This window comes from Oryctolagus cuniculus, chromosome 3 (assembly GCF_964237555.1).
Source record: "Oryctolagus cuniculus chromosome 3, mOryCun1.1, whole genome shotgun sequence".
Classification (NCBI taxonomy): domain Eukaryota; kingdom Metazoa; phylum Chordata; class Mammalia; order Lagomorpha; family Leporidae; genus Oryctolagus; species Oryctolagus cuniculus.
Genome location: NC_091434.1, coordinates 85,445 through 108,449, shown reverse-complemented (window position 1 = coordinate 108,449; position 23,005 = coordinate 85,445). Strand labels below are relative to the sequence as shown.

At 61.1% G+C, this 23,005-nt stretch overlaps 1 protein-coding gene across 2 annotated transcripts; it reads left to right on the top strand.

Annotated features, from left to right (window-relative positions):
* The first annotated feature begins 145 nt into the window (after window positions 1-145).
* Window positions 146-22,591, top strand: GAL3ST2 (galactose-3-O-sulfotransferase 2). Of its 2 annotated transcripts, none has more exons than XM_008252398.4 (4): window positions 146-3,861; window positions 12,020-12,106; window positions 12,964-13,234; window positions 14,440-22,591. In XM_008252398.4, the coding sequence occupies exons 2-4, from the start codon at window positions 12,084-12,086 to the stop codon at window positions 15,256-15,258; spliced, it is 1,113 nt and encodes a 370-aa protein (XP_008250620.1). In that variant the 5' UTR covers window positions 146-3,861; window positions 12,020-12,083; the 3' UTR covers window positions 15,259-22,591. The 2 variants fall into 2 exon arrangements, with proteins under 2 accessions (XP_008250620.1, XP_069925998.1); XM_070069897.1 differs by lacking the exon at window positions 146-3,861 and adding an exon at window positions 3,869-4,024.
* Window positions 22,592-23,005: the final 414 nt, after the last annotated feature.

The window sequence follows — 23,005 nt, the reverse complement described above, 5'->3', positions numbered from 1 at the left end:
GTGTTCTCGCTGCCGTCACTAGAAAAGTTGTCTTGTGATGGCCAGGTGTGGGGTGCTGTGTGGCACAGTTCCTCGAAGCCTGGATGTGGTGCCATCTGTGACCTAGGGCCTGACCCCAGCTGTCAGGAGGGAGACCTGTCCCCCAGCCCCCACCCTGTCCCTCTGTCTGCTCTATCATGGTGGGAGCTGAGCTCACCCCTGGAGGAGGGGTAGCCCTTGAGCTACCGGCTCCTGGGCCCGAACGAGGTCCCTGGAGGGGTCTTTGAGGACGAGGTGCACTACTGCCCCTGCTGCCCCAAGAGGGCCTCTGGCTGTGGACAGGCGGGGTCCTCGTGGGTCCTCATCATGACCAGAGGGCAAGGGTCAGGGTCAACTTGAAGCCCCTCATGCTGGCCCAGCAGGGTCAGTGGGTCTGGATACCTGAGCTGCCTCCTCCAGGCTGCCCCCTGCTGTGAGGCTGCCACTGGAGCAGGGGGCGAGTGGGTCTGAGGGCTTACTCAGTTTCCTCTGGCCATGGCTACTGTCCCCGCACCTGACTTCGTCCCTGTGAGCAGTTCTGTGGCTGTGACCGCTGTCTCCCTTCCCTGGCTGGGTCTTCTGGGCAGACCTGTGGCCATTACCACTGTCCCTCTTCCCTGGATGGGTCCCTCTGTTGTCAGACCCGGGTGTACTGTCCTGCTGGGTGCGGCCCCCTGCCCTTGGCCATGATCCCTGTGGTCGCCATGAGGCCAGAGTGACAGCAGGGTGCATCCTGGGCTCCCACAGCATCCCACAGAGGCTGAGCCCTGCTGGCCAGCTGCCTGGCCTTCCTCTGCTGGGAGCACACACACTGGCCCCTGGCTGTTGAGCTCCTGGCAAGAGTGAGGAAGAGTCCTGTCCATCTTCTGCCCTTGGTCCCAGGAGAGCGGGCCTCCTCCCGGCCTCTGGTGTGTGGGCTTCCATCCCAGGAGGAGGCAGCGCTGACTGTGCCTGCCCTGCGCGGCTGCTGTTGTGATGGGTGCAGCAACACGCCAGGCACTTCCTGCTGGGGCTCCCCTGCCCTGCTGATCACAGCTCGGGTTCCTGAGCTCACAGGCCGAGGTCTGTCCCTGGCAGTGCGATGGCTCACTTCTTGTTTGTTCAAAATGGGGGAGGAGCTACGTGTGGCTTCTTACCCCCCTCCCTGGCTGTTATTCTGCAAATAACAGCACACCTTGGAGTCAGTGGACTATGCCACAGCCAGCAAAGCCTCCCAAGGAAGAGCCTACAGGGGCGGGCCTTTCTCACATCCAGAAAGTTCTGCTAGTACCAGCAGGGACCTCTGAGAAGCCCTGTGGCTCCCAGGTAGCCACCATGCCCTTCTGTCTGGGGTGACAAATTTGTTCACGGCAGGTCACCTGCCTCAGTGCCCATGGGGACACGGTTTCCTGGTGGCCACAAGACAGGGTCAGGTGCGCCTGGCCAGGCATCTAGAGCCTTACAGGCTGCAGCCTCATGCACATTAGCAATGGCCACGCCACCCTGCCCTGCGACTCTGAGCCTGCGTCTCTGAGGGCGGCCCTTGGATTAGCAGAAGCTGCAACATGAGAAGATGTTGTATAATGGGGCAGAGAGGTGGCTGCTGTTGCTGGGGTGGGAGCTGCCTGGACGAGGCAGGGAGAGGATGTGGGCCTGGTGGGCTCAGCCTGGGGAAGTGTGGCGGGGGGCAGGGAAGCTGTCAGGATTTGGGGGTGTCTGAGGGGGCCCAGAGACCACCACGCTAGGGATTTGCCCACCTGGCCCAGCACATGGACCTGGGGGTGGCTGTCCCACACTGTTCTGGGTTCTCCAGGTCCATCCTGCTTCCCAGGTGACTCGGGTCCCTTGGCATGCGGCTCTCCCTAGGGCCTGCCTGTTGCTGATTGCCCAGGACCCTGAGCCCGCAGGAGCAGGTGAGCCTGGAGATGGCTGGGGTGTGGCTGAAACCAAGTGAGCTTGTCTGCCACCAGGTGCCTGTGGCAGGTGTGTGGTCGTCCCTGGGCTCCTGGCTGTGGCATCTGTGGAGCTGGAGTAGCCCTGAGCCCTGCTGGCCCTGGGCCAGCCTGTGTGCAAACAGTTGTTCTGTGGGACGTGGCCTGGAAGTCAGGTGATGTCGTTTGTTCCCGGGTAGTTCCTGCAGCCACTTTCCGGGTTCTGTGGCTGTGGAGCCGTTGGTCAGAGGGGCAGATGGCATGCAGGCTGATCGGATGTCTGTGGTGATGGCGGGTGCAGGCGTTCATTTGGCTAAAAGCGGAGAGCCAGTGGCAGGCACCATCCACCTGCTGGGGACAGGAAGTTTCCCCTGTACCCCCACCCCTGGGATCTGAAACTCAGACCCAAGAATGGACCCTTTGTCCACACTGCTCTGGGCCCCCTGGCCAGCCAGACAGTGCCAGCTGGAGAAACAAACATGGCTGGTGCCCCCTTCCCTGGCTGCCCCCCTGCTGGTCTTGGTCTGGCTAAGACCCATCCCTCCTGACAGGGCCAGGTTCCATGCCTGGCACAGGGATGGGGCTGTGTGAATGGAGGCAGAGCCCTGGGCACCCGGAGCTGGCGGGGATCGGGGGGAGACCTCCAGCTGGCCCTCTGTGCTGGGGCTCTGCAGGCAGGGGTGTGTGCACCGCTCCACAGCTGCCATCCACCCAGCAGACCTCTGTCTCTTGCAGGCTCAGACACCACCTGTCACAGGTGGCCACCTCCCTCTGAGCACAGGACCATTCTGGCTGGCCAGGGGCTTGGATCACATTGCATTGTGTGTTCTGCCCACCTCAGCTTTTCTTCCTGCTCCAGATCCAGGGAGCTGAAGTCCAGCCCGGGTGCTTTTGGCCTTAGGTGCGGATTACCCCTGGCCCTACCACCTGTGCTGTGGGTGGACCGAGCTGACACGGGGACATCTGTTCTGTTTCAGGACTGAGCCTGTGGTGTTGGACAGAGAGCTAGAGGTGCAGCGGAGTTTCCTGTTGGGTGGGGCACGCCCTCTGCCTTCCCTGGGCAGTGGAATGTGGGGTCTCTGAGTGCCTGGGTGGAGCCCCTGGGGCTGCTGCCAGCCCTGGGGCCCAGAAGAGGGGTCTGCAGTGTCCAGCCAGAGTCCAGGACCCCAGGGCCTCTGGCTGGCACTGGACGTTCCGGGCAAGCTGGACGGGGGCTGTGATGCCAAGGGCTGATCCCTGGGGTGGGGAAGGCATCCATGGCATGTCTCCTCTTCCAAGCCCCTCCCTGGCCATGTGCCCAACCCTGTGAGTCACTGAGCAGAACAGGAAACTGCTCAGGGCTCAGGCCAATGTGGGACTTGGGTGCAGAGGGGTGTCTTGTGAGGGCAGCCACGGGGCAGGCCCAGGTCGGCCAGGCGGCCTGCACAGGGCTAGCCGGGCCTGGGCAGGGTCACCAGGCTGCTTTCCCGTTGTTCTGTGGTACTTGTATTTTTCTTGCAGATTTGCAGAAAGCTTTTGTCTATGTGGACTTAAGTTGGGTTCAGACTGTTGGTCATTTGTCTTAGAGTCGCATTTGTATATTTTCTGAAGAAAGAAATGAACTTTTATGCAGTTAAGGCTAATATTTGTATTTATTTTGTGTTTAAACATCCTCTTTGGAAACTCCTTTTCCATTCCAGAATTTGAAAAACGGTCCTGTTTCCACCTCACGTGGAGCAACCTTAAGAAGAGTGAGAAGAAACCTCTGGAATGTGGTCCTTGCTGTGGCGCGGGTGCTTTGTGCCGGTCTGCAGTGGGCAGCGTCCTCCCGGGCACAGGACGCACCTCTCGGCGGCCAGGGCCCTGCGTGGTGATGGAGGAGGGAAGGTCCGGTTCTTCTTGACAGAACAGTTAAGCCTGGGAGGGAGGCGTGGCCTCGCACCTGAGCTGGCAGGTGAGCGGAGGGGATTTAAGTTCACACTCGCACAGTGGCCACACCTGCCTTCCGCCTCTGCCCCGGGGATCCTGGAGCAGGCAGGGCCCAGGGTGGTGGTGCCTGTTGGCGTGGCCGGAGGCCCTGAGGCCAGCATGCTGTTCGTGCTGGGCGGCTCGCAGAGGTAAGGCCAGCGCCTCGGATGCCGGTGTTCTGGTCCTTGGCGGCAGAAGGAGGCGTTCTGTGTGTGTCTGTAGCAGGAAGTCGCCCTGGATTCGGGGGCTTTACCTCCTAAGGCCAGTGTGTCAGCCTCGTCTCGGCTGTGCAGCATCCCTCCCGACGCCCTCTCTGCTGGTCTGGCCCAAGGATTTTGGGGCCTGTGGGGTTCCGTGAGAGAGGCCTTGAGACTGCGTGGGGGTCTGGTTGCCTGCTGGATGGGCAGGGGGCACCGGGCCCAAGTCCTGCATCTTACCTGTGTGGGGACACTGGTGTGATGCCTTGAGACTTGTGTGCGTTTGAGAGTGCGCTAGGGTTGGGGCGGAGCTGAGCTGCCTTGGAGGGTCCCCACCAGGTCTGGCAGTGGTAGTGGCTGAGCCTGGGGCTGCTTCCTGCCCGCACAGCAGCCCGGGTTCCCTTCCCTGGTGGGTGTGGTCACGAATACTTCACGTTTCATGTCCCTGGCTCACCGTCCAGTTTGGGGAAAATTCCAGGGCCGGCTGGAGCCTTCCTCCTGGCTCCTGGGCCCACTGCCTGCCTGTGCGCCCACGGTCGCCACTGTGTCCGACTGCTTTTAGGATGTGGCTTGTGGAGGCCCCCACTGGGGACCTCTGACCTCCCACCTCGTGGCCTCCCGGCCTGGACCACCTGGTCACCCCCCTGCCCACGCCCGTGGATGTTGTCCCTGTTGTGGAGAGGCTCCAGGGCCAGCCCAGTGGACTGTCACAGGTTTCCCGCGTCTGGATGCCCGGCTGCACTTCCGACACAGGCTGCCCAGTCCCAGGTGCCTCCGAGCACATGGAGTCAGCCAAGGCTCCTGGGAGGAAGGGGCACAAAGCCCTGCTCTGCTGAGTCACCTCCCACAGCCCCAAGCAGCCCAACCGCCCCAGCCTCTTGTTTGTTTTCCTAGAATTGTGCCAGTGCTGCAGGCTCCTGTGTGGCCCGGCACACTTGTTTTCTTGGCAGAGCCACCAGCCCCGGGCACACAGAGGGGACAGCAGCGAGCCGGGGGGAGGAGCTTCCTGGGGCAGAGGCCAGTGGGGAGACCCGGAGCTGGGAGCCTGCGGCCTGGGGAGGGCCACGCGCTGTGGGTTCCTGGCTTGTGGCAACTGAGGGCTGGGTCTCCTTACCAGGCTCCGGCTGCTGCCTGGGTCCAGGGTGGTGGGGCCTCCTGAGGTGCTGCTTCCGTGGCTGTGGAAGGACCGTGGTAGGCAGCCCTGAGTGCCTGCCTGTCTTGCCAGGCTGCGTGGCTCCAGTGTTGGCTGGCTCTGCTGGTGCCATCATTGTGGCCACATATGGGCAGCACAGGAAGGGCTGGAGGGTGGGGGCCCTTTCATGAGGCACAGAGCCCATCTTGCCTGCTCCCTGTGCTCTGAGTGCCAGTGTCTGTGAGAGCCAGGCTGCATCTGCAGTGGGCCTGGGACCCTGACATCTGCCCTGGTCGTGGACCAGGTCCAGCAGGACCCGTCTGACTGAGGCTCAGGTGTGCTCCATGGCACGTGTGTGCAGGTGGCCAGGGCCAATGACTCTGGAGTTTGTGTCCATTCCTGGGTCAACCACGACTGAAGGAAGCACTTGGGAAGAGAAGCCCAGAGGGCTGCTCCGGCCGTGGACCTGGTCAGCTGGCCCTGTGGAAGTCAGCTGGGTCCTATCCCCACAACCATGCTGTTTGGGTGTGACTGGTACTGTCCTTGGAGACAGGCTCTGGGGCCCCGGCCCACCCCTGGGGGCTCCTCCGTGCTGGTGGACATGAAGCCTAGGCTGCCAGCTGCCGTGACCCTGGCCAGAGGCCGTGGGGTGGCAAGCAGCTCCTCTGGACAGGCAGGGAGAGGGAGCTGGGTGTTGGCCCACAGCGAGGGTTGCTTGTTCCTCCCAAGCCCGGTCCTGTGAGTGGCTTGACCCCTGCCCCACTCCTTCCTCACCTGGACATCTCTCTCGGTCTGGGCAGGGTTTGTCATAGAAACTCCTGGAAGGGCCAAATTGGAAGTTCGGTGAGTTTCCTGTTTTCCTGACACCATGGGCCGTGGGAGGAAGGAGGTGTCAGGCTGGTGCTCAGCCGGCTTCAGTTACAACAGGGCCATAGGGGACTTGGGCCCCCACACCTTCATGGCTGCCCGGGGAAGAGGCCTGTGAAGGGGACAGCAAGCAGGTTTCAAGTGCCTCCTGGGAAAAGTCATCCCTCCTAGGCTTCTCCTGGGGCCCTGTGGGTGTTGGGGAGAGGCGGGGAACCCCAGCACTGGCCAAGGGTTGGAGCCCTGTAGGCTTGATGCCCTGCCCCCTTCACTGGCTCCAGCTGGCTTTGGCAGACCACACTCATGGCCTTGGCAGCCCAAGTTTGAGGTCCCCTGTGGCACCTGGGCAGCATCATGGTCCTGGGCTCCAGGCAGATGCTGTGGCCTGGGACTCAGAAGCCGAGGGGCTGGTGATGGGGGTGGGGGGCAGGGCCTGGCTCTGTTTGCTGGGCGAGGACAGTGGGGTGTGGCTGCCCTCTTAGGCAGAAATGCCCAGGAGCCGGAACTGCCTGGGGAGGATGTGCTGGGGACACCACTAGTCCTTGGGGGCAGAGGAAGACTCCAGGCTCCATCTGTCACCTGGGGTTCATCCTTCGTCCACCCGTGCAGCTCACTGAGTTAATGGAAAGGAAAACAACTGCTCCCACATTTACAAGACATGGCGTTGCCGCCCGGCTCCTGCCCTCACGGCCACGCTCCCTGGGGAGCAGCTGTCCCCGGCCACACTCGCTGGGGAGCAGCTGTCCCCGGGACTTGTTAAGCTTCTTGGAGGTTTACACCCCTCTCCCAGTTGGAGAAAGAGCTCACGACAGGTTTTCCCAGGTCAGCAACGGCTAAGGAAAGGGAAAGACGAGAGCTCTCCATCTGCATCGGGAGCCAAACTTCATGAAAAGCCTTTTGAATCTGGGTTTGCCCTTGTACAGATGAGAGCCAGCTGGGCTGGGCCGGCAGGGTCTGGAGCATCCTCAGGCAGGGAGGGGTGTGCTGGGCAGGGAGGGGCCATCCTCAGACACAGCTTTGGGGGGGCCCAGGACCCCCAGGTGGGCTGGTCCCTGCCTCTAGGTTGTGGGGCCCTGCCGGCCAGGAGAAGGGTAGAGGGAGGGCTTGGTATGCAGGGAGGAGTGGCAGATGAGTAGCCTTATCAGTCAGTTAAGCCCTAACTATATGGAGCTGTAAAAGGCCCACACCTGGTAAAGGGTCAGCAGCAGGGGCCAACTGTCAGCTGGAGCTGGTGACTCAAGTGGCGCCTCTTTGTCCCTCCTCCCCTGGACACAGGCACCTCCAGCCTGGACCCTGACCACTGGGGGGCCAACGTGGTCCTCTCCCCCTGGCTGCAGCTGAGCGGATCTGATGTGCTGCTGCCATTGTCTAGCGGCTGAAGCCCCTCGTCCCACTGTGGCCGCTGGGAGCCCCCTCCATGTGGTCGCTGAGCCTTGGGTGTGGGACTGCAGCAGGAAGTGGGGGGAGGGGCATCACTGGGATGGGGCCACAGCGGTGGAAGGAGGGACTGTGTGAGCAGTGAGAAGCTATCAGTCGCAGTCCCCAGGCAAGCCGACTTTTGCAGAGACAGCTGTTGTGGGGGAGGCTCTAGCCTTGTCTGCTGGGAGAGGTGTAGGCCAGGAGGTATGGGTGGGGTGGGGAGGGAGTGAGGCTCAGGTGGCCACTGGGCAGAGACCCTGAGCAGAGCCTTGCTGGGCCAGGTCATGGCAGCCCTGTGGGCTGAGGGACAGCTGGGATCTGACTTACCCTTGCTGTTGGAGGGATGCCCGCACTGGGGAACACAGGATGGGGGGCAGAGACGCGGGTGGGTAAGGCAGGGGGCTAGATTAGGGCCACAGGGTGGAAGCCACAGCTGACTCACCCTATGTAATCCTATCAGCCTACCTGTCAGTCAAATAAGCCTTTTCTAGGATGTCTCCCTTTACCTGGGCCCTGGGGGAGGCACCACCTAACCACCCCTTCTCCAACCTCAAAAGAGGCTGGCACCTGGGAGGGGCTCTCCTTTGCTCTTTCTCTGCCCCCCCCCCCATCTTTTCCCTTCCTGGCCCCTCTATTCCTGAGCAATGCCCACCCATGTGTGTGTTTTCCTCACCTTTTAAATAAACTTTATCAGTGTGTGCCTTACTTAGAATGCTGTTCCAGGTGAAAGGCAAGGGCCTGGATTAGGGGTTTAGACCCCACCTTGCCCACAGCACCCAACAGGCGCTGCCTCAGCCACACCCTCCCCACTCGACCGTGAGGCCCCACAGCTGGGGCCCACAGCCCAGAAACTGCTATGTGACGCCGTTCAACCAAAGGTCCTGGGAACTGGATCCGGCCCCGGTTCTGCCACCCTTGTGGTGAGGAGGCCGCACAGGGCAGTGGGTGCCTCCCGAGCTCGCACAGCAGCCCGGTGCAAGTCAGAATGAACCCCTGGAAACTCCCACCGAGAGCCCAACCTCCATGGTCTGATGAAAGATGAGTGGCCCTGGTGTCCCAGCCTGGTGATGTCCATTTCCCTCCCGTTGCAGACTCACAGGGTCCTGGCGTCCATCCGAGTTTTCTGCCCCGGTCCTTGGGAGAGATCCCCTCCCCACGAGAGTGCTGCCTCCCCAGGAGATGTTCTGCTGCCCCACAGGCAATTCCAGCCCCCCATGGAAGGATGCTGATGCTCCAGGGACGGCCACGTGGGCAGGGGCAGTGTTCCCACTGGTTAGCGCGGCTCTGGGCTTCAAGTTTCATCCGCACTGTCCATAGAGACCCCAGGGGCAGAGCTCGTCATGTGTTTTGCACAAGGGGACACATGGCAATCACTGGGCAGTGGCAGGGCAGGGCACATACTCGGTCACAGAGACCCCACGAGGCGGCAGGGAGGGGCGGCCGGCACCACACGCCTGTCGTGCGAGCCAGTCCCACCCAGAGTTCACACCCAGAGCGGCAGACGTGTCTTCTGTTTACAAGCATGGGCTCCCTCCTGGAGACTACTGGGCACAGCCCTGACTCTGACCGTTTGCTTAGAACTTTGGCCTCAGCTCTCCTCGCCAACTCGCTGGCGGCTTCACTTTGTAAACCGTGGCTGGTGTGCAGTGCACCGTGGCCTGGGCTGAGCGGCAAGCCGGAGCTGGCCCTGCCCGCTCTGCTCGCTGGGCCTTTCTCGTCCCGCTGGCCATGTGTCCTCTCCTGTAGAGGTGACTTTCTGTCAGCTCCAGTGTCTGGGAGAGCCGGGCTCCTCATCGTCACCCATTTGAGCTTTAAAATCCACTTATACGAAATTTCAAGACCCTCTCTACAGAAATCACCCCTTCCCCCAGGGCACAGGAGTGTGAGGGCTCTTGCTCGGGCCCAGCCCAAGGAGCAGACAGCTGGGGAACACAGGGACCCTCATCTCCCCCCGGCAGCCTGCTGGTGCTGATCCAATCCTGGTTACAGACGTCTGCCTGGCTGCTGTCCCGCCCCCACCTCCCCGGCCCCAGCCACCTGCCCATCAACTGCCCTCTCCCAGGCATTGGCAGAGTTCTTGCTCTGGCTTCCCCTTGCTGGAATCCCGTGCTCCTGTGCACCCTGTAAAGCCCAGCGTTAAAGCCCAGCGCACACAGGAAGCTCCCCCCGGTGTCCTCTGCAGACAGTGAGCTCCTGGAGTCCAGCTGTGACCGTGCCTGACCTCACGTGGGGCTCCCTGCCCTGTCCCTCCACCCCTCTTTGCCTCCATTTCTTCCCACTCAGAAGCTTTCTTGGCATCAAATGCCCATCCGAAAGCCCCGCCCCTCCAGGCACAGCCCTGCTGTGGGACTGCAGCCGATAGACCCCTTTCCTTGCAATCCTCCTGCTCCTCCAAGTGGGGGAGGACGTGGGGTGGGACCTCCCTGGGAGAGCAGATATGAGGCCTCTCTGGGAGTGCCACAGGGGCACCGGGAGTGGTTGGGGCACCCACAGGGCACAGTCCTCTGCGGCTCTGGGTCCAGGAGCCAAGTTGTTATCAGAGTGAGGTGAGTGTACCTGTGTCTGCTCTGGGCCTCTGACAGCTGGGACTCCAGCTAGTTAGTCACCCACTGAGCCACCAGCATTGTGGTCCGATGCGTGCTGGGTGTGGCGAGGGCGAGGGAGCTCAGAGCTGGGTACAGCCCCTCCTGGTGGCTATCACAGTCCTGACCAGGGCCCTTGTGAGGAACGGGGAAGACCCAGCCTCCCTGGACTCACACCCATCTCAAGAGGGGTCCGGGTAGGACGGAGGTGCTGGAAGCTCTCACCGGAACACACAGTGGGCCAAATGACCCAATACACTGTGAGGCACACCCATGCTTCGTTTTTGCTGCCAGACTGCTAAGGACCACCCGAGGCTCTGGGGTGCACAGCCGGGGACGCTGGGGCTGGGGGCCGGCCAGGGTGGCTGTGTCCTGCTTCGTGGTCCCAGTGCTCCTTGGCTGTGGACACTGAGTCGGTGCAGCTTCCTGGTTCTGTCTTAAGCCTGGCCTCCCCCAGCGTCAGGACTGATGGAGGCCTCCAGGTGGTCCTCGCCTGCGAGGGGGAGGCCCCAGGCCTGTTTCCTTCAGAGGAGCCTCTGCCTCACGGGGGAGGCCGGGCAGACCCGGGCTCAGCCACATCCCCATCCCCATCCCCATGTTCTCCTGGGTGTGCGTCAGGGCGCCCGTGCCCACCCCCTTCTCCCACCACAGAGACAATGGGGGAATGTGAGCAGGCGACCGAGTTCTGGCCAACAAGACGCAAGTGGCGTTTGCTCTGGGGATTCTCATTTGTGTCTGGCCTCGTTGCTTCTCCCTTGCTGCTGATCCAGATGTGAGTGTGATGTCTGGAGCTCGGTAGCCATCTGTGCCTGGGAGCCACCAGCATCCTCGTTGTGCTGGGCTTAGACCTGCAAGAACCAGCAGCGAGAGCAGTGGGTGTGGGTTGAGGCTGGGCTGAGGCAGAAGTGGGCAAGGTGAGTGGGAGGCTAGAGTGGTCACGCCCAGGCTGCAGAGGGTGGTCAGAGGCCCCTTGTATCTGTGGTGACCATGATGTCCTGGGGAAGCCCGATGGCTGGGGGAACTGACTTGGTCTGGAGACAGAAACTTGGGACAGCCCCCTTTCGCCAAGACTGGAGGGGCTTCCTCTCCCTCTCTCAGGTCCCCCTCTGCCGAAGTGCACGGTGGCCTCCGGGGTGGCACAGATCCCAGCGAAGAGGGCCCTGGCCCCTCCCGTGTGATCTTTGCTCAGTGAGAGGGCCTTGGCTAGTGGCAGGCAGGCCTGGCTACTGGTGGGGCCCCTCTGCTGCCATGTGTCGACGTGATCTTTGTCCAGGGACAGGAGGGCTGGGAGTCCCCGCCTGATCTGAACCCCGAGTTCAGGTGCTGCTGCCTGCGCCCCACCTGCAGAGTTCCTGGGACCAGGCCCGGCCCCTGCTGTGGGCTCCTCCCTTCTCAGGTGTGTGTGGGGTGATCCTTGTCCCTGGCACTTGCCTCTGTCTTGGTACAGCCGAGACCTCAGGTGGGGCGGCCGGAGCAGCAGGAATATAACCTTCACATCCGCACCAGCTGAGGGGTCAGCATGAACAGCACCTGGTGAGGGCTCGTCCTGGGTTCTGGGTGGCATCTTTTCTGTGTCCCCCCTTTGGGAGGGATGGGGTGGGAAGTGGAAGCAAACCCCTGAAGGGTGACCTGCCCAGCCGCGCTCCCCAACCCTAAGCACCTGCACCCCCCTCCAGGAGCCATCACACAGGGCCGTCCTCCAGCATGGAGTCTGGGACGACACAGTCCCTGCCCCTCAGCCACCCCTCTGTACCCTACCCGATCTGTCTCCCAGAGGGTCCCTGGCCCCTCAGGTTTATGTGCCTCAGTCCCCATCCCCCTGCCCCCAGTTCTGAACAAAGTGGATGGCAAGGGTGGGGCTGAGTTAGGCCAGCCCAGGTCTCCCCAGTCCAAGGCCTGGAGGCGGCTCCAGGAGGTCCTGAGGGTCACTGATGACTCACCTGCCCCCAGGTCCCTGCAGGTTGTGCTCCTCCTCCTGGTCCTGGCCGTGTTCCTGCTGGTGGGCTTCCTGCACATGGACATGGAGCTGCTCCTGCCGTAAGTCCCTTGTCACACCACAGGGACAGGGCTGCTTGCCTTCCAGGTTGTCTCCCCTGTGGGAGAGGGGAGGCGGGCGGGCCCTTCCTCGTGGGGAGCCCAGTGTGTCCCCAGTGCTCTGGGGACGGCTTCAGGAAAGCAGGGCTGTGCCTGGGCCAGGGGCTGGTGCTGGGCACAGCCGATGCATGCAGAGGTCACTAGGTGCAGGGAGCCAGGCCGCCACTAGATGAGTGGCTCTGGAAGGCCCCCTGGTTCCTCCCAGCAGAGGTGGGCCGGGCCCACTGGTGTCTGGGAGGTTAAAGGTCAGATCTGGGGCATCTCCCACCACATTCCACACAGGTGGCCATTCACAGCCATGCCTGCAGCCCACCGTGCCCCAACTCAGGGCCTTGGCCAGGGCATGGCCTTCCCATTGTGTGGCCCCACTGGTTGGGTCTCTGGGTCACGTCCTTCTCCTCTTGCCCTGACCCACCACCCCGGTCACCTGCATTGGCTGCTGCTCCAAGGTGGCTGGGGGGTGCTGTGGACGGGTGTAGGGATGGGCCCTGTGCTGGGCAGGCCTCGGCTATGGAGGCCCACCTTTGTCCCTTCATGAAAGGTCAGGCAAGAAATGCTGGTGTGTGATTAAGGCCACAGGGCCCGTATCATGCAGGGGTCTGGGGAGCCAGACGGGAGTAGGGGCTGGGGGCTGAGCCTGTGGCACATGTGGGGACACCCAGCCTCCAGGGGAAGCTCCCAGGGTCCAGGCTTAGGGGGTTTTCAGGTGATGGGGCTGGGGGTTCCTGGTTGGGGCTCTCATGTTGGGGTTCCTTGGGGTTTTGGGGTCCTTGCTGACTGTGGCCCGTGCCCCCTCCCAGCCTGCTCAGTGGCCAGGCTGAGGGTCCTCCGGTCACCAACGTCATGTTCCTCAAGACCCACAAGACGGCCAGCAGCACCGTCCTCAACATCCTGTACCGCTTTGCTGAGAAGCACAACCTGTCCACCGCGCTGCCTGCCGGCGGCCGCGTCCACCTGGGCTACCCCTGGCTCTTCCTGGCGCGCTACGTGGAGGGTGCGGAGGAGGGCAGCACCGGCACGCCGCGGCGCTTCAACATCATGTGCAACCACCTGAGGTTTAACCTCCCCGAGGTGCGGGGCCCCGGGCTTGCAGATGCGACCGTGGGACTTTGGGGGTTCAGCCTGGACAGACGAGAGCAGGTGTGAGGCCATGGCGGACACTTCTCCAGGCTGCCTGTGGCTGCTCTGGGGACCTCCCTCTGGTTCCTGAACACAGCCAGCCCTGCCCAGCCTGGCATGCGTGTGCTTCCGTGTCTGCTTGCGAGATGATGCACTCTCCACAGCTCCCTCCTGTACTCAGGTCCCAGCCCGAGGCCACCTCCTTTCCTGCCTCTTCTTCCAAGAGGAGATGAGAAGGGAGGGCGTGGCTAGTGTGAGTGTGTGAGTCAGTCTGGGAGCCCCATGGATAATGCCTGGCAGGGAGCAGGGTGGCCTGGGCCAGCCACAGGGAGGCCAGGTGGGGGGAGGCGGGTGATGAGGTACAGGGCAGCGGGTGGCCTGCCTCTGGATATCACCATTCTCTGACCCTCGGCCCCAGTAGGCACCATAAATGTGGCCCCTCCAAGGATACCAGGGGCCCTGGGGAATGTGTGACTACTACAAGGATCAGTTTCCTCATCTGTGAAATGGGCTGATCACAGCCAGGGCAGATGAGTGTGATGGAAGCTCCCGGTCCCAGGGACCCATGGGTGCCCTCTGCATCCCACACAGAGGCCTCTGGGCCAGCCACGGCTGCCACAGGAGGGCTCCCCCCGTCCTGCCACCCCTATGCTCACCACTCTCCCAGCCTTTGCTCTGGACACTCCATGGCTTGCATGTGGCTTTGGCTCTGCTCCAAGGAGCTGTGGAGGGCACCTGTGTGGGAGGGGCTCTGCAGGCTGGTGGGGGGGGGGGAGGTTCTGCACACAGGTGTTTGTGAGAGGGGCTCAGCACAGGTGCATATTTGTGGGCGGGGCTCTGGGCACAGGTGCATGAGGGGGCTCTGGGCACAGAATTGTGTGTGGGCGGGGCTCTGGGTGCAGGGGTGTGTGTGTGTGTGTGAAGGGCTGTGGGCAGATGTGTGTGTGGGAGGGGCTCTAGGTGTTGGTGCAGATATGTGTATGGGGAAGAGGCTCTGGGCACAGGTATGTGTGGGGGCAGGGCTCTGGGTGCAGAATAAGTGGGCGGGACTCTGCGTGTGTGTGTGCGCGTGTGTGAGAAGCGCTGTGGGCACAGCTGCGTGTGGGGGCGGGGCTCTGCTCGCAGGTGCTCTGAGGGTCTCCCGTCGTCTCCCCCAGGTGCAGAAGGTCATGCCGGAGGACACCTTCTACTTCTCCATCCTCAGAGACCCGGGCTACCAGCTGGAGTCCTCCTTCACCTACTACAAGGGCTACGTGCCCGCCTTCCGCCACGTCAAGACGCTGCAGGCGTTCCTGGAGTCGCCCGAGCGCTTCTACAACGACAGCCTGGTGGTGAGCAACGCGTACGCGCGCAACAACATGTGGTTCGACCTGGGCTTCGACCACAACGCGCCGCCCGACGAGGGCTACGTGCGCGCGCGCATCGCCGACGTGGAGCAGCGCTTCCAGCTCATGCTCATCGCGGAGCACTTCGACGAGTCCATGGTGCTGCTGCGGCACCTGCTGCGCTGGAGCCTGGACGACGTGGTGGCCTTCAGGCTCAACTCGCGCAGCGCGCGCACCGTGGCGCACCTGCCGCCCGAGAGCCGCGAGCTGGCCCGGCGCTGGTGCGCGCTCGACTGGCGCCTGTACGACCACTTTAACCGTACGCTGTGGGCGCGGCTGCACGCCGAGCTGGGCCCGCGCCGCCTGCGCTCCGACGTGGCCAGGCTGCGCGCGCGGCGCCAGGAGCTCACCGAGCTGTGCCTGCAGGATGGCGCTCCGCAGAACCAGGCGCAGATCACCGACCGGCTCCTGCGCCCCTTCCAGTCGGGCGAGGCCGACATCCTGGGCTACAACCTCAGGCCCGGGCTGGACAACGCCACGCTGCGCATGTGCCGGAGGATGGTGATGCCGGAGCTCCAGTACATGGCGCATCTGTACGCCCTGCAGTTCCCGGAGAAGCCCCGCAAGGCCATCCCCCTCCTGGAAGAGTAGCGGGCGCTGGCGCGGTTAAGGGGCCGCCGCACACCCGCGCCCCTCTCCCAGGCCTCCCCGAACACCACTGGGCGGGGTGAAGATGAGGGACAGGAGAAGAGGCTCACTCTTCTCGGAGGGGGCCCTAGGTCTGGGACCCCGACCCTGCTGGCCACAGACACGGCTTGGGAGGGAGTGTGGTTGAGCTGGGAGAGAGCTGGGGCAGCCATGCCTGCAGGAGCTCAGACTCTCGCCAATTTCCTGCAGTGGGCACCTCCCCCCTGGCCAGGGCTGCGCCTGAATACAGGCCCCGGGGAGCTGGCACCGTGTGTCGGGGGTGGGGGCGGTCAGCCTCCCACTGGCAGAGCCTCTGTTTCCCACAGAGCTGCTCCGACTGAAGGGTCAGAACCACTTACCGCTCAGTGCCCTCGACACCGCCCTGCAAGAGTGAGCCTTCCAAGCTCAGAGGCTCCAGGTTGTCGTGGACACCGGGTTGGATGGAGTCCAGCAGGTGCACCTCTGGGCAGCCCTCCCTCTTTGTCCTTCCTGGGGGGGCTGCGCAGAGACCTCACACAGGAAGCCTTGGTCCCCCACTCCTGGGCAGAGTGGGGTGCACCGTGGGCGCCCAGCAGTGCCCACTCAACGCTCAGCCCGTGGGTCAGCCTGGGCCTGTGTACCCAGCCTGGGAGGGTCCTCACAGCCGCTTCATTGCCAGTGTGTCTGTGTCTGCACACGGAGGCTGAGGGACAGCAGCTCCCTCGGACGCCAGCTTAGCATGTGAATTAAATGTAGGGATTGTAAGGGGCTCTCAGAACAAACTGGAGAATAGAAGACAATATTTGGAAATTGAAAACATGGCTTCTAGAAACAGAATTGGGACAGTGCAGAAGAGGATGAACATTGACCCAGAGTCCAGAGGCCCCGGGGTCACCTGCTCAGCCTAGAGAGAACCATGGGAAAGCAGGGAGGGGGAGCAGAGGGGCGGAAGGCCATGGAAAAGAATCCGGGTCAAGCGATGGAAAAAGTGACCCCCAGTCAAGGCAAGACTCGGAGCTGTCAGCGTTGCTACCCTCTGAGTAGCCGTCTCACAGGACACACGGCCGGCTCTCTGCTCCGGCGTGTGAGCCCTGCAGGACAGAGCCGGGCCAACTCGGGTTGGGTGTGGGTGGGACGCAGCCACTGCACTGGCACCCCTGCCCGGTGTTGTCTGCAGACCCAGAGCCTGCCCTAAGCTGCTCAGCAAGGGAGGGCGCGGAGCTCAGCCAGGATTGTGTCATTCGGTGCTGCCTGGGGGGTTGGGTGTGTCTTACAATGTAAAAATGAACGCAGTCTGTAATAGAGAATATTGGAAAAAACCTGCTCAAGTTGTCCGCTCGGAAGGGTTGCGGAAGATGTTGCAGCCCTGCGCAGCGATGGAGCCGGGACACAGGGTGGCTGCACTTGCTGCCTTGTGTGCGGCCAGCGCTGACTGAGGTAGGACTCAGAACTCCAGGATGGGAGATCCCATCAAGGACATCTCCCTCACCTGCCTGTACACAGCGGGCAAAGCCTCAGCTGTGCCCAGGGGCCCTGGACATGGCCTTGAGGGGTGGGGCTGGGTGTGCCCTGTGCGCAGGGACTGGGAGGAAGACTTTCCGGTTGTTCAAGAGAAGGTGGAAACGCAGGTTTCTATGTTGTCAGCCTCCGTAGCCACCAGAGGTCCTCCGAGGAGCCGCGGTGTTAGTTGGGGAAAGCAGCCCGGGCAGCTGCAAGCACATTCGGAGAGGCTGAGGCCAGGGGAGGTTCTGACGGAGAGAGGAGCGCTGCATGTCTGCAGCAGTAACCGAGAGCGCAGGACGAAAGGCAGGTGACCTTGGTCTGAGGCGGTTTCTGTGTAAGGCCGTGGCAGCATTCGTGCCGTGGTTGTCAAGCTAATGAAAACCAGAGAGATTCTCCCGAGAGCAACGGGACCGACTGGGAGTAGCCGAGCTTGGTGACAGCCGTGCATGTGCACGACGAACCTCCAGCATCTGCAGAGGCTGGGGCGCAGGGAGATTTCGGTTGCAACAATCCTGGCACAGGAAGACTCGTGACAAAGAGGCTTCTGTCCAAGGGTCTCGCAGGAGTGATTGTCCTGCCAGCTGTGGCCCTGGCCCTCTCGTGATGGTCACTCTCAGGAAGTCACGATAGAACCTTGCCTTCACAACCTCCCAGTTATATTCATATTTTTGTTTGGATTGGCACATGTGGCTCCATTTTTTAAAAAAGATTTATTTATTTGAAAGGCAGAGTTACAGAGAGGGAGGGAGGGAGAGACAGGGAGGGAGGGAAGAGAGAGAGAGAAAGAAAGAGAAAGAGAGAGAGAGAGAGGTCTTCTATCTGCTGGTTCTCTCTCCAGATGGGTACAATGGCTGGTGCTGGCTGATCCAAAGCCAGGAGCCAGGAGCTTCCTCAGGGTCTCCCACGTGGATTCAGGGGCCCAAGGACTTGGCTATCTTCCATTGCTTTCCCAGGCCATAGCAGAGAGCTGGATCGAAAGTGGAGCAGCCGGGACTAGAACTGGCGCCCAAATGGGATGCCGGCACTGCAGGTGTCAGCTTTAACCACTACACCACAGCGCTGGCCCCATCCATTTTGATTTTGACAACTTTTACATTTCCTTTTTTTTTTTTTTTTTTTTTTTTTTGACAAGCAGAGTGGACAGTGAGAGAGAGAGACAGAGAGAAAGGTCTTCCTTTGGCCGTTGGTTCACCCTCCAATGGCCGCCGCGGCCGGTGCGCTGCTGCCGGTGCACTGCGCTGATCCGATGGCAGGAGCCAGGTACTTCTCCTGGTCTCCCATGGGGTGCAGGGCCCAAGGACTTGGGCCATCCTCCACTGCCTTCCCGGGGCCACAGCAGAGAGCTGGCCTGGAAGAGGGGCAACCAGGACAGAATCCGGCGCCCCGATCAGGATTAGAACCCAGTGTACTGGTGCCACTAGGTGGAGGATTAGCCTATTGAGCCGTGGCACCGGCCTACATTTCCTTTTTTGATCAAAATATTTTCTCTGGGGGCTGGTGTTGTGGCGTAGCAGCGTCAGCATCCCTTGTGGGTGCAGCGGGAGTCCTGGCTGCTCCACTTATGAAGCAGCTCCCTGCTGTGGCCTGGGAAAGCAGCGGAGGGTGGCCCAAGTGCTTGGGTCCCTGCACCCACGTGGGAGACCTGGAGGAAGCTCCTGGCTCCGTGGGCCCCTGCTCCTGCTGATGCAGTCATCCAGGGAGGGAACCCGTGGATGGAAGATCTCTCTGTCTCTCTCTATAACTCCGACTTTCAAATAAATAAATGAATCTTTAAAAAAATGTTTTCTTGGCCAGCGCCGCGGCTCACTAGGCTAATCCTCCGCCTTGCGGCGCCGGCACACTGGGTTCTAGTCCTGGTTGGGGCGCCGGATTCTTTCCCGATTGCCCCTCTTCCAGGCCAGCTCTCTGCTGTGGCCCGGGAAGGCAGTGGAGGATGGCCCAAGGGCTTGGGCTCTGCACCCCATGGGAGACCAGAAGCACCTGGCTCCTGCCATCAGATCAGCGCGGTGCGCCAGCTGCAGCGTGCCGGCTGCGGCGGCCATTGGAGGGTGAACCAACGGCCAAAGGAAGACCTTTCTCTCTGTCTCTCTCTCTCACTGTCCACTCTGCCTGTCAAAAAAAAAAAATGTTTTCTTGGAAGCCAGCAGTTAGGTTTTGATTGTCTCTCAGAGCCAGATTGGACATGTGCTGTCCCAGTTGCTGGTCTGGTCCCACATCCAGCGGAAGTGCACGGCTACCAGGAGTCAGGGGGAAAACGCTTCCGGTCACTTGGGCAGGAGTGCTCCTCAGGCTACAGTGTGGTCCTTGTTGAGCTCCGTCCTGCTGTGCAGTGGGCAGTGGCTGTTACCTCAGCACTGGGCAAGCACTAAATTGTAAGGAGTTGCACTTTCCCAAGGCTCTCACAGGTAATGCGTACAAACTTTCATGAGAAAAACACAAAACGAAATGAATGAGAGAACAAGTCCGATTCAGCGTGGGCGTTCTGAGCCAAGGACCTAGGCTTGAAGGTGACATGAGCATCGAGCGACCGGGGGACCCGGGCAGGACTCACTGTAACCACTGAGGCTGCTGGTTTATTCTTTGCAATGGGGCCTCGGCTCCCCGGAGGGCATTGTCCAGAGAGATCAAGCAGTATCAGCAACAAAGCAGGCATTTTCAACTTAACCAATGAGTTATCTAGGGCTGGGCTGAGTTAGTGTCATAGGAAGGGACCAGGGTGTGGGGTGGGTGCTGGCAAAGCTGCTCCCTGGGTGCCTGCGGGGTCCCTGGGTCAGGTTCTCTCACGTTCATGGGAGCTACCCCTCCACTCAGCCTGGGTGAGAAGGGGGGCACAAACAGAGCAGAGAGCAGTGACAGTCCCTAGGGGACAGGGAACCTGGCTCCGAGGGTGCCTTCCGGTCCTGATCCCTGTGTAAATGTCGCTGGTCACGGCTGGGGGAGCGTGGTGACCTTTGTGTGGGGCGCAGGCCAGGTGTTAACCCCGGGTTGTCTGGCTTCGGCTTGGGCTCAGGGAGCAGCTCCTGTGTGCAGTGACTGGGACGGGACTGGAGTGAGGGGCCCCGCGCTAGGCAGCCAGCGTAGCCCGGGAGAGAATAAAACAGCAACGACAGACGGCCTCTGCCTGCGAGCAGGAGCGTTATCTGTTTAAGAAGCAATTTTTCTCTCTACCGTCATACTGATTTTTACCAAAGATAATTAAAGTAAAACCAATTTGTTTGCAAAATGAGCTTGATGAAAGTGCCTTACCATACAACAACCCCAATTTAGAAACCTCTTTCCGCTGGAAACGTGATGCAGGGCAACATCAGATTCTGCCGCGGCGCCGGGTCTGCGGGGTGTGTGGCCTGCGGGGAGTGGATGCCCCTTCAATGACAGGAAGTGTCTAAAGCAGGCCAGGCTGTGCTCGCTTCGACAGCACATATACTAAAGCAGCCCAGGTTTCCATACACCGCTCCTTAGAAAGAGAACAGGCCCTCTCCCGAGCTCAAGCAATCACATTGTGGTCAAAAAGCAACAATGAAAACACTTGTGAACACGGAGTGAATTTCTGAGGAATCGGGCGGGGAGGGGAAGCAGTGCCCTGCTCGCCAAAGCATGCTACACGCCGCAGCTGTGGCTGGCGGGGCCCAGGGAGAAATTCCTGAACTCCAGCAGAGTCATGGGAGTAAAAAGCCACGATGCTGGGGCCGGTGCTATGGCAGAGCGGGTAAAGCTGCCGCCTGCAGTGCTGCCATCCCGTATGGGCGCCGGTTCGAGTCCTGGCTGCCCCACTTTTGATCCAGCTCTCTGCTATGGCCTGGGGAAGCAGAAGATGGCCCAAGTTCTTGGGCCCCTGCACCCACGTGGGAGACCGGAGGAAACTCCTGGCTTTGGATCGGTACAGCTCCAACTGTTTCAGCCATTTGGGGAGTGAACCATTGGACGGAAGACCTCTCTCTCTGCCTCTCTGTAACTCTGACTTTCAAATAAATAAATAAATAAATCTTAAAAAAAAAAAAAGGCACGATGTTGTGAGTAGAAGGCATAAAAGCCCACACAGCCCCACGCCATCGTCCTGCTCTGGTCACCTCTGTGAGTGGGTCCTGGCCTCCCTCGGTCCCCAATGCTGCTTGGGAAATGAGTGCTCAGGCCGCGGTCTCTACGTTAGCAGAAGCCACCTGCCTGGGGCGTGAGTCTGGTTGCAAATGCTCTGAGAATTCAAGCTGTGGGTCACGAGCCATTAGAGTTCAGCAGCTGACGAGGAAGCTCCTCGCTGATGTTCTCACATACAAGATTTTTAAAAAAGATTTATTTGAAAGACAAAGTTACGGGGAGAGGGATACAAACACACACACACACATGCACAGAAAGAGAGAGAGAGCTCACTGGTTCCCTGCAACAGCCAGGGCTGGGCCAGGTGGAAGCCAGGAGCTCCATCAGGGTCTCCCACATGGAGCAGGGGCCCAAGCGCTTGAGCCATCCTCCAGTACTTTTCCCTGGCGCATTAGCAGAGAGCTGGATTGGAAGTGGAGCGGCCAGGACTCAAACCAGTGCCTGTAAGGGATGCTGGAGTCACACCAGTCAGCAAGGGCACCAAGATTGTCACCACACTGTGTGTGTCGGCCAGAGTGGGGCAGGGAGCAAGCAAAGGCCAGACCTCAGGTCCCAGAGTGTATGTGCAGGTGCAGGAGATCCCGAAGCTTTGAGGGGAGTGGAGGGGCACAGGCAGGTGGACAGCAGGGGTGTCGGAAGCACCAGCGGCGGGTGCAGGCCCAGCTGTACTTCCTCCCTGGGACAGAAGCTGAGGTGTCCACTGGCAAGTGGGGGAGGGTCCTTTGATGATGAGTCACCGCTCTCGGGCGTCCTGCAGGAGAAGCTGTGCCAGGTCCGGGCTGGCCAGGGTCCTGGAGCCTCTGTCGGAAGCCTGGCTGTGCGCCCTGTCCCTGGCGAGTGCCGGTCCACACAGGCGCCAGCTCCCAGCCACACTGCCTGCCCCGCAGCCGCCTGCTCCTGCTTCTCGGGACTTTCTCGTTCACATGCACACAATCTGCAGAGATGGTATGTGGACCACAACGAGTTTGGGCTGTTCACTGTCACCTTAGCAGTTTTACTTTACGTCTGTGCTCGTCTGTCTGTGAGCAAATTTTCCGTTATCTTAATAGAAGAAAAAAGTTGCAGATTCAAAATAGGCAGAGGAAAACAGACGGCCAGACAGTCGGAGCTCTGAGGGCCTTGCCGGCTGACTCTCCACCCTCCTCCCAGCTCCCGTGCCCGACGCCAACTTCCTGCCCCGGAGCCCTCAGGGAGGCAGCAGTGATGGCTCAACTGGTTGAGCCCCTGCCAGCACGTGGGAGACCTGGATGGAGTTCCCGGCTCCTGGCTCTGACGTGGCCCAGCCCTGTTGTGAGCGTATGGGTGTCTGTCCGTCTGCCTCTCGTGCCTGGGAATGGACCAGAGTCTGGCAGAGAAACTCTTTGCGTGTGTTAGGAGTTGGGGATCCCATTTCGTTTCTCCTGAGAGCAAAGAAAAACCTGCAAGCTGGTGAGGGAGCGTTAGGGTCTGGGCAGGGCCCTGCTGTGCCACGACACCCTCAGGGTTCCTTTTGTCCTTGGTGCACGGCTCTGGCTTGCCCAGCTGTGACGGAGTTTTCCGGGGGGAACTGTGGGCCTGGTAGGTGCCCTAGGGGCCTCCTGGCCACCTGGACCAGTCCTCCTCCCACGGCAGCTCCGTCCTCAGCCGGTGGCTGCCACCTCGTGGTTTTTGTGGTCATCCCACACCCAACATTTGAAATTTTTTTTTTGGTCTCAGAGATTTTCAGAAATAAGTAGGGAGAAAAGAAGTGAAAGAGACAAACGATTTAAACATGAGCATAATCAAGACAAAATGAAAGGCTCGCAGGCATTCTAAGCCAGAGCAGACAGGATACGGAGTGGCCCAGGGAGACCGACGGCCCCTCCTGCCTGCCTCTTCCCCGCAGGCCAGCAGCGGGCTGTGCAGTGGTGCCCGGGGCGCCCGGAACACAGCCTGGGCTCCCCTCCCAGGGCTGTGAATGGAAGTGGCTGTGGGGCCACAGAGCCCCCCTGCCAGTCCCCCGCTCCGTCCCCTCTGAGAACCTGGATGCAGGCAGCTTGTGTCCTGACTGCAGGGCGCCCCGTGACCCTTAACATTCTCAGAGCCCATCTTCCCTTGAAGTCCCCAAGTCCCTGCAGTGTGGGAGGGGCGGGAGGATGCTCGGACCCTCATCTTACTG